Below are 12,428 nucleotides of genomic sequence, written 5' to 3' on the forward strand. Positions count from 1 at the left end.
CCAACTTCCACTTCCTTGACCCAAAAAAACCAGGCCAGACTCCTGTCCCTCTCAGCTCCAAATTCTATCATTTTATGATTGTCAAGGGCATAATGAATTACAAACTGATACAGTCCTGAAGAACGGCTTTGGAGAACACCTAGAGGAAGAAATGGCAACCCACTCTGGTGCTCTTGCCTGGAGAATCCCATGGCCAGAGGAGCCTGGTCACAGAGTCATCCGGCATAGGCTACAGTCCATGGGGTCATAAAGAGGTGGACACAGCTGGACACGCGTACACACACACTCACAGTCACAGCACACAGACTCAGGCTAGCCCTAAGCACTATTCCACTTTGCCTCTTGAGATCTACTGAATTCACGTCACTCAGAGTCCACAGCCCTGGAAGCTGTCAGCCTTTTCGTTGAATCGTTGTAGATGTTATTTCAGTGGTCGGTTTTTTTACAGGGGCTGCCCAGTGTTCAACATAAAGGTTGATAGGAGAGGCTATCACTGTCAAATAGAATCCCAGTCATCTCATTTCCTCCCCAGTCTTGCTTCAAGTCTGGGAGTTGGTCCTCCCTTCTCTGCCCTCACATGGATACATAGTCACTCTTCTTGCCATCTCTCTCTGCAAGCTCAGACTTGGGGACTTTCAGCAGCCTGACATGGTCCAGCTTCCCTTAAGCAATACAGGTGTCTGAATCTCTAAGTCCTCTTCAGGACCCCGTTAGAGCCAGTGATGGTTGAGGGAGGAGAGTGGTTGCACATTCCCTCTTTAAGGCCAAGTGGGACCAATGGCCACGTGACCTCTGTGGCCGACACAGAACAGATGTTATCTCTGTGATAAACCCATCACTAGTTTGACATTCACCATTAACAGTTCCCTAGTGGCTTCCCTAGAGGCTCAGTCGGTAAAGCATTTGCTTGCAATGCAGGAGACCTGGGTTCGATCCCTGGGTCGGGAAGATCCCCTGGAGAAGGACATGGCAACCCACTCCAGTACCCTTGCCTGGAAAATCCCATGGACAGAGGAGCCTGGTGGGCTACAGTCCATGGGGTCGCAGAGTTGGACACAACTGAGTGACTTCACTATTTAACATTTCACCCTGACTAACAGAACAGGAAGCTAAGCTCCTCACTGGTGACCAAATAATGAACTAAAAGCAGAATGAATTCTGTTCTTTTCATCCATGGAACAAAACCCAGGAAGGGCCAGGCGCTGAGACAGACACAGTCTCTGCCCTCCAGAGGCTACAGTCTGGAAGGAGAGGAGGCTGTGGTTGTGAAGGGGGCTCATGGGGTTGCTATGCACAGTAGGGAGGGCACGTGGACCACTCAGGCCAAGGATGCTGCTGGGCTCCTTAGAGGACAAGGAGGAAGGGGGAGGGAGCCATCAAGATGGAACAGGTGATGCCGACACAGCAGTGACATCTGCGAAAGTGTCAGGCGGGACAGATCACCTTGTTCAGGGATGAACAGGTGGGATGCCTGTGGACAGAATCCTGAAGGTGTCTTCAAAGTTCAGGTCACAGACGGCCTTGGAGGAGGCTGAAATTTACCCTGAACACTGTGGGGAAATACTAAAACACTTCCAGAATTTTAAGCAAAGCAGTGACATTTTGGAAGCACCTGGACTAGAGGCGGATGTCTCTGTGCACCTGAAGGCCAGGTGACCACTCGCTGCTCAGTGCCACGGATGCGTGATGTCCCCAGAGGCACGTGTACCCCACCCAGCCTCACTCCAGGGCGGGCCACCGACCAACAGAGAAAGATGACCCTCGATTACAATCCTGGCGCCCCTCACGGCTCTGTGTGACAACTGACTGATTTCTTTTTTTTTTAAATTATAGAAGTAATATGTGATCATTGTGATGAGGGAAATATAGACTTGATTTTTTTAAATGTCTTTTTTTTATTGTCAGAAAATAAGATTATACCCTAAAATAAGTCTGCACTTTGCTTTTTATATTTAACAAAATATCCTTCCAAGTCAATAAACAGAGACCCCGCCTTTTCTTTTTAAGGGCTGCATGATATTCCGTGGTGTGGCTAGAACATGTAAGGGCTGCATGATATTCCGTGGTGTGGCTAGAACATGTAAGGGCTGCATGATATTCCGTGGCGTGGCTAGAACATGTTTTGTCCTGTCATCACCTTATTGACAGGCATCAAATGATGATCCAACAAATGTTCTTCCATATGGACCTTTAGTAAAGATTCCCAGACGTGAAGGAGTTGGGCCAAAGGTTTGTGTATCTTTAATAGCTATTTTCAGGTCACTCTCCCAAAAGCTGGAGCCAATTCAGACTCCCAGAGCCACCCTGAACCCTTCTCCTGATGTCTGTTTACCTGACGGATCCTAAACCAGCACCTCACTCTTGGTTCCATCTGACCTTTCCCGCGACATATGATTAGGGACCATTTAAATTTCTCTGAATTGCATTCCCCTTGCCCGTTTTCTACTGGCTCATCTTTCTTTCACCAGTGCGCAGGAGCCCATTCTATCTTAAGAATTAGAAGCCTTTGCTCACATTCAGGCAAAGATTGCCCCCAGTGTATCATTTATCACGTGACTCTATCTGTGGTCCCCTGTACCTAAAACATTTGTTTCATGAAATCAAACGTATTTCTTGTCTGTCACAGTTTCCCAGTCTCGGGGTTCAACTATAGTTTTCGTTCACTCCAAGGTTTAACAAATAATGTTTTAATTTGTATTTTGTTTCTAAACTACGTGTCTCTCTGTGTGCCAGGATTCATGTACTCAAAACAACCAGCTACTTCACAGGAACAGCATAAAACACCAAGGTACCTCCACTGTAACCGACACATGGGGTTCTTCGAAACCCTCTTAAGAAATAAGGGGTGAGATAAACATGATTTTCTAAATGTATTAAAGAGAATGGCCAAAGGCAATAAAAATGTTCCAGAGTCTCATCGAGTTCTCACGCCAACCTCATTAGACACAAGCCCCAAAGAGAATCACTCTCCTGACCCTGTGCTCTTGAATTGTACTTAAACTTAACATTTCAAAGCAGCGACTACCTAACAGCTGAGTCCCTTAAGCCCTGGAAACCATCCGAGTCCACAGAAAGTGAGGACCTTGAGCTGAGCTGAGATGCAGTCACCGGCAGGCCAGCATCACGATGCTCAGGGGAGGTTGCTAAGAGGATATCTAACATACAGTCTGAACATGCTGGGAGGGGTCACAGTCATCTGTCTCTGGGGTCAAATAAACTCAGGTTATAGCTTACAGGGACACACTATATTTAGTCCCTTCAAGGCCCCTCCCTACTCTAGACCGCCAGTGCCCCAGAGACCTCTATCATGTGCTCCTCAAGGGGGATCTTTGCTGCCTCCCTCCCAGTGCCTCCAGCCTGGCCCAGCATGGGGCCCGGCACGGTGTGGGCACCCAGCCAGTGCATCTCTGAGCACGTGCGGTACGTCACTGAACACGTCCAGCGCGTCTCCAAGCACGTCCAGCGCGTCTCCGAGCACTTCCAGCGAGTCACCGAGCACATCCACTGCGTCTCTGAGCACGTCCAGCGCGTCTCTGAGCACGTCCAGCGCGTCTCTGAGCACGTCCAGCGCGTCTCTGAGCACATACCCGAACATGGCGACCAGCAGGTTGACCAGCAGGATGTTGGTGGACAGCATGTAGATGCACACCAGGGGGATGGTGATCCACTCGGGGAAGCGGGGCAGGTTGTGCTCGTCCAGCTCCACGCACAGGGGCTTGGACTCGTTCCCGGTGAAGGTGCAGTGGGAGAAGTCGTACGTGGTGCCTGAGGATGCAGCAACCAACCGGCAGGTGAGGACGCCTGGCAGGGCAGCACTAAGGCACCCCAGCGGGACATGAGGTGGGGATCGTGCGCTGTGCTGGGCACTGTTCCAAGGCACTCTACCCAACCGGGCGTAAGCCTCAGAATCACGCTTCATTCATTGACTAATATTCCCCTGAAACAAGGCCATTTGTAGCAACATGGATGGACCTAGAGATTATCACACTAAGTGAAATAAGTCAGAAAAAGACAAATATCATCTATCACTTATAGTGAAAGTCGCTCAGTCGTGTCTGATTCTTTGCGATCCCGTGGACTATACAGTCCATGGAACTCTCCAGGCCAGAATACTGGAGTGGGGAGCCTTTCCCTTCTCCAGGGGGATCTTCCCAACCCAGGGATCAAATCCAGGTCTCCCACATTGCAGGCAGACTCTTTACCAACTGAGCCACAAGGGAAGCCCTATCACTTATATGTGGAATCTAAAAAATGGTAAAAAAAAAAAAAAAAGAACTTATCTACAAAACAGAAATAGTCACAGGTGTAGAAAATGAACATGGCTACCAGGGAGGAAATAGTGCGGGGGAAGGGTGCGTGGTAAACTGGGAGGCTGATACACATCTGTGTGACAGGTGTTAACAGCCTAGAATGGGGGCCTTGGAGAAAGTCTGGGTCCGGAAGGGAAGATGAGGAGTTTTGCCTGGGAATCTTAGAGAAGGCAGTGGATGTAAGTGTCTGGCGCTCCAGGAGTCACTCTGGACTGGAGAGCCTCCTCTGAGCATGCTAGTCTGGCCCTGCTGGCTGGTGAGACGCCAGTCAGAGAAGCTGGTGCTGCTCCCACGTTACCAGCAGCAGAACTTAGAGGCTGAGATGCCAACTGCATCCCAGGTCACACAGCACACGAGTGACGGAACCAGGACTCAAACACTGCCGGTCACTGACTCTTTAGGTCACCGTGACCCGCCTCCCGTGGGACTAAGGCCACCAACCTGTAGGACTGTCAGGAGGACGAAACACACCCGCTTATGTAAAACGGCAAGTGCAGACTGGGGAACAGTAACAGCAAGGTGCCTTTCCATTGGCGCATGGGAAAGAGCTATTCTTAAGGTCTCGGAAGAGACTGCAGTAGCAGACAGCAGAAAGACCACGTGAGGCCATGGGGACAATTAAGAAAACACCAAGGAGCTGGGAAACACAAGCCTCGGCCGGGTGAACATCGCGGGGCTTTTCTTGTGGCAGGACAGAACGCGCTGAGCCCAAGCTACCGCCAGCATCACAAAGATGCTCTACAGTTTATCCAAAACACACGCCCCATGCTTTCCTTATGCCAACTGGCTGTGATCAAATTAATGCCATCTCTGCTGCCATTAACCTGCCTCCAGATAGTTGGCAGTGAGCTCATACCAGAAGCTTAAATTCCAGGTTCCAGGGCAAAACTTTTCACTATTGCACTTTTTGAAATAAATGGGTACCCTGTCACTCTGGACAGACCCACAACACTCTTTTCTACACCAGTGAGGATTCTGGCTGTCATTGGCCATGCCACTGTCAGAAATTTGAGAGACACTCTTTTTAAAAAGGTTTAAAATTTGCAGGCTGAGATGCTGGGTACAAGATTGCCAGGGTACATAAGATCCTGCTCAGGAGAAGGAAAAGACTTTGAGGGTTAGTGTCCACTGCCTGATGTTGGCCGGACTCCAGCAGCCTGTTCCTAGGACAGGTCTCAGGATCAAACCGGAAAGCCCTGGAGGCTCCCTGGGAGCTGGTTCTGGAAGCATCTTCCGCCTCCCAGCTGTCCCCACCCAAACCATGTCAGGCTCACCGTCCACATCGCTGGGCACTTGGCCAAACATGGCCAGGTAGGGCTCATAGATGACTGAGCGGAAGATCCACCTCCAGCGATGCTCGTTCTGTCTAAGGATCCCCTGCCTGGCCACACCGAAGGCCACCATCCACACGGCAAAGAGGAACAGGAAGAAGAACACGTCGATCAGCTGTCGAGGGAGGAGGACAGGAGGGCAGAGTCAGGACTGCACCAGGGCGGCTCGACCGCTCCGCTGACCACGGAGAAGGGCAGAGGGGCCCCAGGGACCTAAGGCAGCCAGCGTCATCCGCTCACCAATTTTTAAACATGGCCATCATCACCCCTGGGTCTCGGGGCATCCACGGACGGATGCACCTTTGCTTGCAGGTCCCCAGGCCATCTCAGCAGCAGAGACTTTCTGAATGAGACCAGCCTGGGAGCAGAAGAGGGCCTCAACTCCGCAGTGCCCCCCTCCTCTCCAGCCGACCCCTGAGCTGTTGCTTTTTTTTTTTTAAGGAAAATAGAAGCTTTCCTTTTTAGACAACAATGCATCGTTTTATTGTTTTTAATGTTCTGCACACATAGCATGACTTCATGGTGACTCGATGCCCCAGATATGCTTTGAATTAAAACCACAAACTCAAAGGAGCTCAGCGCCGGAAAGGAACCTCAAGATGAGCTCATTCAAACGCCCATCTGATTTAAAGACAAAAACACGGAGGTTTGGGTCACGTGGGAAACAAGCTGGGAGAAGCAACATGGTCAGTGTGCAATTATCTTTCTGTTCTCTGGCCCCATGAAATGGGCCTGGTGGTGCTTCCCTGAGGTCTGTATTACGTGGTTATAAGATTAAAGTTCCAGACCTCGCTGTGCTTCTAACTCACTGCCTGTCTCCAGACAAACATGTGAACCTCCTGAACCCAATTGTCCACATCTGTGAAGTGGGTGTGAAAGTCCCTATCCTGCCTGCGCACGCGTGCTCAATCAGGTCCGACTTTGTGACCCCATGGACTGTAGCCCACCAGCCTCCTCTGTCCGCGGGATTCTCCAGGCAGGAATCCTGGAGTGGGTTGCCATTTTCTATTCCAGGGGATCTTTTCCACACAGGGATTGAATCTGAGTTTCTTGCATCTCCTGCATTGGCAGGTAGATTCTTTACCACTGTGCCACCCCTAGTGAATACTTAAGACTCAAGTGAGAGCACTTGGTAACATGGACAGTCTAAACAGAGATCTTTACTAGTAATGTGCTGAGTTATGCAGTTTGCTCCCAACAGTCATCTTTCATTAAATTTTAACCTGGAAGGGGCCCCTGAGGAAAACAGATCAAAAAAAAAAAACAGATGCTACTGATTATGAAATGCAACCATCCCTCTGTGGAGAAAAAGTTCCTCTCGGCAACAAAAAGAACTCTGGGTATAGTCAGAAGAAGGACAACTAACCACAAACACGCCTTAGTCTTACCATCCTCTGCAACATTATAATCTTGGGTCCTAAATTTCTGCTGACCGTGAAAATGTGAATCAACCTCAGGGTGAATATAATGTAATCCAGGCAAAAAATCACTCGTCCCGAGTACAGTGAGGTTTTGTTAGAAGGGTGGAGCCTGTGGAAAGAAGGGAAAGACTTTGTGAGATGCGGACCAAACATTTCAAAGCTGTGCTCTTGTCTCACTTTTATTTATTTCTGGATTTTATTTGCTAGTATTTTTTTTTTAATGTTACTGAAGTGTGGTTGATTTATAATCAAAGTTTTAGTTTTAAAAATAACCAAACGTGAAGAAACCGCCAAAAGCCTGGGAACCGAAAGTGGAAATAGACCAGGGTCTGCACCTGCCCTTCAGTCACTGAACACCAAAGGCCACGTGCACCGCCCTCGTGACTCCAGGAGACACGAGGACATCACACACAGCAGAGCTCTCAAGACTCCCAACAGTTCAGCCCTTCAACCTAAATACTGTCAGTCCCCCACACATGAACCTTCAAGATGTGAACTTTCAAAGATGCGAATGTAGGTTCCCACATCCGATTACATGAGTTCAGCTGCCTGGTGTGCACTGCCGAGAGCATGCATCCTCTAGAATTGGGCTTTGTGTGCTTCACTGTATATTCTATGTAGCGTGGGCTTCCCAAGCAGCTCAGCAGTAAAGAATCCGCCTGCCAACGCAGGAGATGCAGGTTCGATCCCTGGGTCGGGAAGATTCCCCGGAAAAGGAAATGGCAGCCCGCTCTGGTATTCTTGCCTGGGAAATCTCGTGGACAGAGGAGCCTGGTGGGCTACAGTCCACGGGGCTGACAAGAGTCAGACACGACTTAGTGACCAAACCACAGTGTCGAGTACAGTAGGACTGTAACTTTATTTCAGGCCTAGGCTGTCCAGAAGCAAGCGTAAAAGCAGCAGCGATACAGCTGGTTCTACTGTACTTTTCAAGGTACCATATTGTAAGATCAAAAATGTTTCATTGTTTGTGTTTGTTTTTAATGTATTATTTGTATGAAAAGTACTATCAATCTATTACAGTACAGTACTATACAGCAGATTGTGTTACATGCGTCCCTAGGCTAACCTTGTCAGACTTAATGAACACACTCCCCTAACATAACACGTTCGAACGTAGGGGATTTGTTGTACTACCGTAGGACCCAATCCCATCGTCGCTAACTTCCCGGCTCACAAGGCTTCCACAGTGATGCCAACCACTTGGCACCTGAGCCTGCCAGGTTCCCCCCAATGAAACTTACCTCATTTGCACCAGATCATTTGATTAACTAACCATCTGCTAACGTGTTCATTGAAAACCTTATGTGCTTTCTAACTGGAATGATCTGGAAATCACGTCCAACCATGATCCAAAAGCTGAGCCTTTAACCCAAGCAGAAAGGGAGGTTTTGAAGGAGAAAATTGACCTTTACTCAGTTCACATCATAGCATGAGCACTCACTGTAAAGCTTCTCATTCTGAGTGGGTGTAAATACGAATGGTCAAGCTTCTCTGCTCCATCAGAACCACGAGCTTCACCTTGAAGCTACCGGGGAGGCAGGTCTGGAAGGAGCAGGACTGGGCAAGGGGGTTCACTGTTTGGGTGCACCCCAATATCCCTATCAGGTGCAGTCATGTTGCTTTTCCCCTCCAAACACAATTTCCAACTGGCTTTTCTGATCACGAGCTCTGAGATTGAGGAAACCTTGTACCCGGGAGGGCAGGCTCCAGAACCAACATTTGAGTTGAAGTTAAATGCACGTTAGATTCTATGGCCTCACAGCAAAATGCTGTGTGATATTTACACCCTCGTCATTCTCTAGGGCCCTCAATTTCTAATTTCCTCTCCCCAAATTCTGCAAGCACAAAGAGAAAAACCACAAAGAACCTCTTTCCAATTACAGATCACCAAGAGGTGGGGGATGAGAGGAGACACAACTTGTATCAACCAGGCTGTGGCTCCAAGAGGCAGAGACAACAGGCATTTGTAATAATCTCTAAATGGGTGGGGGGTGGGGGGGGAGGGCAGGGAGGGTATATGGCAACTGGGCAGCCCCAGACCAGCTCACCCTCCAGCCATGTGATGGGAAGAACTGTAAGCAAACCAATTCTGGGGTGCAGAGAGACTGCTGTAGTAAGAAAACTTTTTTAAAAGGAATAGCAACCGCTTTTCTGAATGGTGTTCTGGAGATAGTCTGTTCCCTCCTAGCTCAGTTGGTAAATCATCTGCCTGCAATGCAGGAGACCTGAGTTCGATTCCTGGATCTAAGTGGGTGGAAGATCCCCTGGAGAAGGAACTGGCAACCCACTCAGGTATTCTTTCCTGGAGAACCCCATGGACAGAGGAGCCTTGCAGGCCACAGTCCACGGGATCGCAAGAGTCGGACATGACTTAGTGACTAAACCACCACCACCACACTCATAATGTTGTTGTCGCTGTTGTATAGTCGCTAAGTCGTATTCGACGCTTTGTGACCCCATGGACCGTAGTCCACAGGCTCCTCTGTCCGTGGAATTTCCCAGACAAGAATACTGGAGTGGATTGCCATTTCCTCCTCCAGGGGATCTTCCCGACCCAGGGATCGAACCCCTGTCTCCTGCATTGGCAGGTGGATTCTTTAGCACTGAGCCACCAGGGAAGCCCTGTATTCATTAAATACCAGGACCATATTTCACCCTATCTCACTTATCTTGGGCTTGAAATGTCTCTCCTCCTCCTTTCCACCTGAGAGAATCGGCAAACTCCTGACACGTGAAGACGTGGCGAGGACTACTTACCGAAACACGATTCCCGCTATGAAGTAGAAAAGCCCGAGGGAATCCATGACATTCCACAGGTCGGTAAAGTAATTCACGCCGTTCACGCACCACTGCAGAGCAGAGGGACAGAAAGGACACGCAGCTGGAACATCAGCTGCGTCCAGGTTGATTCCCGCTCACACATTTCTCTCCAGATCCATTCTGAGTCCGTGATGTACCAAGTACACCCTGCAACTGACCCCTGTGATTCCCGGGGGATTGGAAAGTAAGGTCGCATGCTTGCTGTTCTGTTGTTCATATGTTGCTAACAAAGTCAAGGGAAAAAAGGCACATGGATCCTTACTGTTCTTTAAAAAGGAACCTGCAGAGCCTGTGTGGGCCAAGTTGGAACCCTCCCCCAACCGCCATGTACAGTGGTGTAGGCTGCGCACTGGACAATTCTCCAAGGGTGTTACCCACACTGCTGTCATCACAGATTTGTGTGTTTACTATAAATATTTTCTGACACATGACAATAAAATGTCTTGAAAAGGGGAACATTTATTTTTTTAGAAGTTTAAAAAAAAAACCCTTTTTTGCACGCAGGTGCTATACATGGCACCTGAGAGAACAGATGTGGTCACAGAAATGACTGACAGGAACAATGTGTCTCAAGGATCTTTTTGTCATGATGTGTATATATCAGTCATGATTTCTCAGAAGAAAGCATGTCAGGAAAACACTGAAAGAGGGATAAGATTATCCATTAGAAGAGGCTGCATCTGGACAGCCTCTCTGGCAATCCGTCCACTAGATTTGGGTGATTCCAGGGAGGTCATCTCACCTGGTCATTTGCTCATCCAGTCAGAACATATTTAATGAGAGCCCACAGGATTGCAAACACCTGCGCTGGACTCCTGAGACACAAAGACATCAGATCGGGTGCAACGTGGACTCTCAAGGACTCCACTGGCCCATAGGAAAGGTAGATGTTAAACATGTTTAAAATGAACCATGATAAGGGTCGGAGGGGAGGTAAGACCAAAGGTCCCAGTGAGCTCAGATAAGGAAACCATGTACCTGCCTTACTGAAGGAAGAGGAAAATAAACAACAGAGATGCGTCATCAAAGGAACATGGCACTTTGCAAATCTACTACATGAACTCACCACCATGGGCCACCCGCTATCCAGGTATCTCCTTTCCTATTCTGCACCTGAAACCAAGGCCTAAGAAAAAGAAGCAAAGAAACTCGCCCAAAGACAGCGAAGCAGCAAGTGGTGGGTCCCGGGGTTCTGAAATCCGGTTTCCTCTCTCCAGCATCACCCTGCTTCTTTATACTCCACAGGGATGCCCCAGTCTTAGACTTGGAAGAGATTCAAGAAACAGCATCAGTTTCTCAAGAAGCCCTTCTCTTCACTCTTTGATAAATGCAAATGGCAACTTTAGTGGGCAAGAGGGTGAGAACATTATGAAATCAAGAAAGTATTACAATCCCCCAGGTGTACCGGGGGAAGGGGTGGTTAGGGAGTTTGGGATGGACAGGTACACACTGCTATATTTAAAATGGATAACCAACAAGGACCTACCATATAGCTCATGGAACTCTGCTCAACGTTGTGTGGCAGCCTGGATGGGAGGGAGTTTGGGTGAGAATGGATACATGTATATGTATGGCTGAGTCCCTTCACTGCTCAGCTGAAACTATCACGACATTGTTAGTCGGCTATGTGCGTGCGTGCTCAGTCGTGTCTGACTCTGTGACCTCATGGACTGTAGCCCGCCAGGCTCCTCTGTCCATGGGATTCTTCAGGCAACAACAGTGGAGTGGGTTGCCCTCTCTTCTCCAGGGGATCTTCCCAACCCAGGGATCGAACCCGAGTCTCCTACATCTCCTGCATTGGGCTGCTGGTTTCTTTACCACTGAGACACGAGGGAAGCCCTTAATTGGCTATACCCCAATACAAAATAAAAATTTTAATTTAAAAAAAAAACCACTAAAAAAAAATCCCCCAAATGTAAGCAGCCTTATCTGATCCTGTTCCCCTGTGGGGTGGCGGATCTCGTGGGCTCAGATCTCTCCGTTGGTCCATTGGGTGACCCCAGTGATGCGGGTCACCACCCACCCAGGGCAAGATGAGGGCGGCTGGGACAGGCTCTCCCGCCACCTACTTCCCTCTTCTGAGAACTTGGCCTGCGAGGCAGGTAGGCACAGGGCAACAGGACAGCGCCAGCCTGGCTCAGCCTCTGAACTCGTGATGGGAGGAACAGTAAGTAGATCAATTCTGCGGCTGGGAGACACTGTTACAGTAAGAAGACATTTTTAAAAAGGAACAGCAGTCTCTTTTCTGAATGGAATGCCAGGGTCAGGCTACATTCATAAAATACCATATTTCACCATCTTTCTCAGGACTGGGGGATTCGAGGGCCTGAAGAATGAGTGTGCTCTCCATGAAGGGATGCTGGGTCTTGCCTCATTTTAAATAAACATTCACAGACTGCTTAATAGACCTAAGAGTTATTTAGCAACTAACTCTGTTTGCACTTATTGATTGCCTTGGTTAAAAATTCCAACTAACAGAGCAACCTCTGCCAGCATCATCCCCTCACGGGCAGGGGACCCAGGCAGACACTGGAGCATGAGTT

The 12,428-nt window shown here is 48.9% G+C and overlaps 1 protein-coding gene across 2 annotated transcripts in view; it reads right to left on the reverse strand.

Annotated features, from left to right (window-relative positions):
• Positions 1–12,428, reverse strand: part of TRPM8 (transient receptor potential cation channel subfamily M member 8) — an 85,725-nt gene that overhangs the window by 23,273 nt on the left and 50,024 nt on the right. For both annotated transcript variants that reach the window (XM_015091832.4, XM_060414973.1), the window contains 4 exons: positions 9,823–9,914; positions 7,030–7,171; positions 5,585–5,756; positions 3,588–3,765 (listed from right to left, as the gene is read on the reverse strand). In XM_015091832.4, the coding sequence (XP_014947318.4) occupies positions 3,588–3,765; positions 5,585–5,756; positions 7,030–7,171; positions 9,823–9,914 (584 nt within the window). The remainder of the gene's footprint in view (positions 1–3,587; positions 3,766–5,584; positions 5,757–7,029; positions 7,172–9,822; positions 9,915–12,428) is intronic.

This window comes from Ovis aries, chromosome 1, assembly GCF_016772045.2.
Source record: "Ovis aries strain OAR_USU_Benz2616 breed Rambouillet chromosome 1, ARS-UI_Ramb_v3.0, whole genome shotgun sequence".
NCBI lineage: Eukaryota > Metazoa > Chordata > Mammalia > Artiodactyla > Bovidae > Ovis > Ovis aries.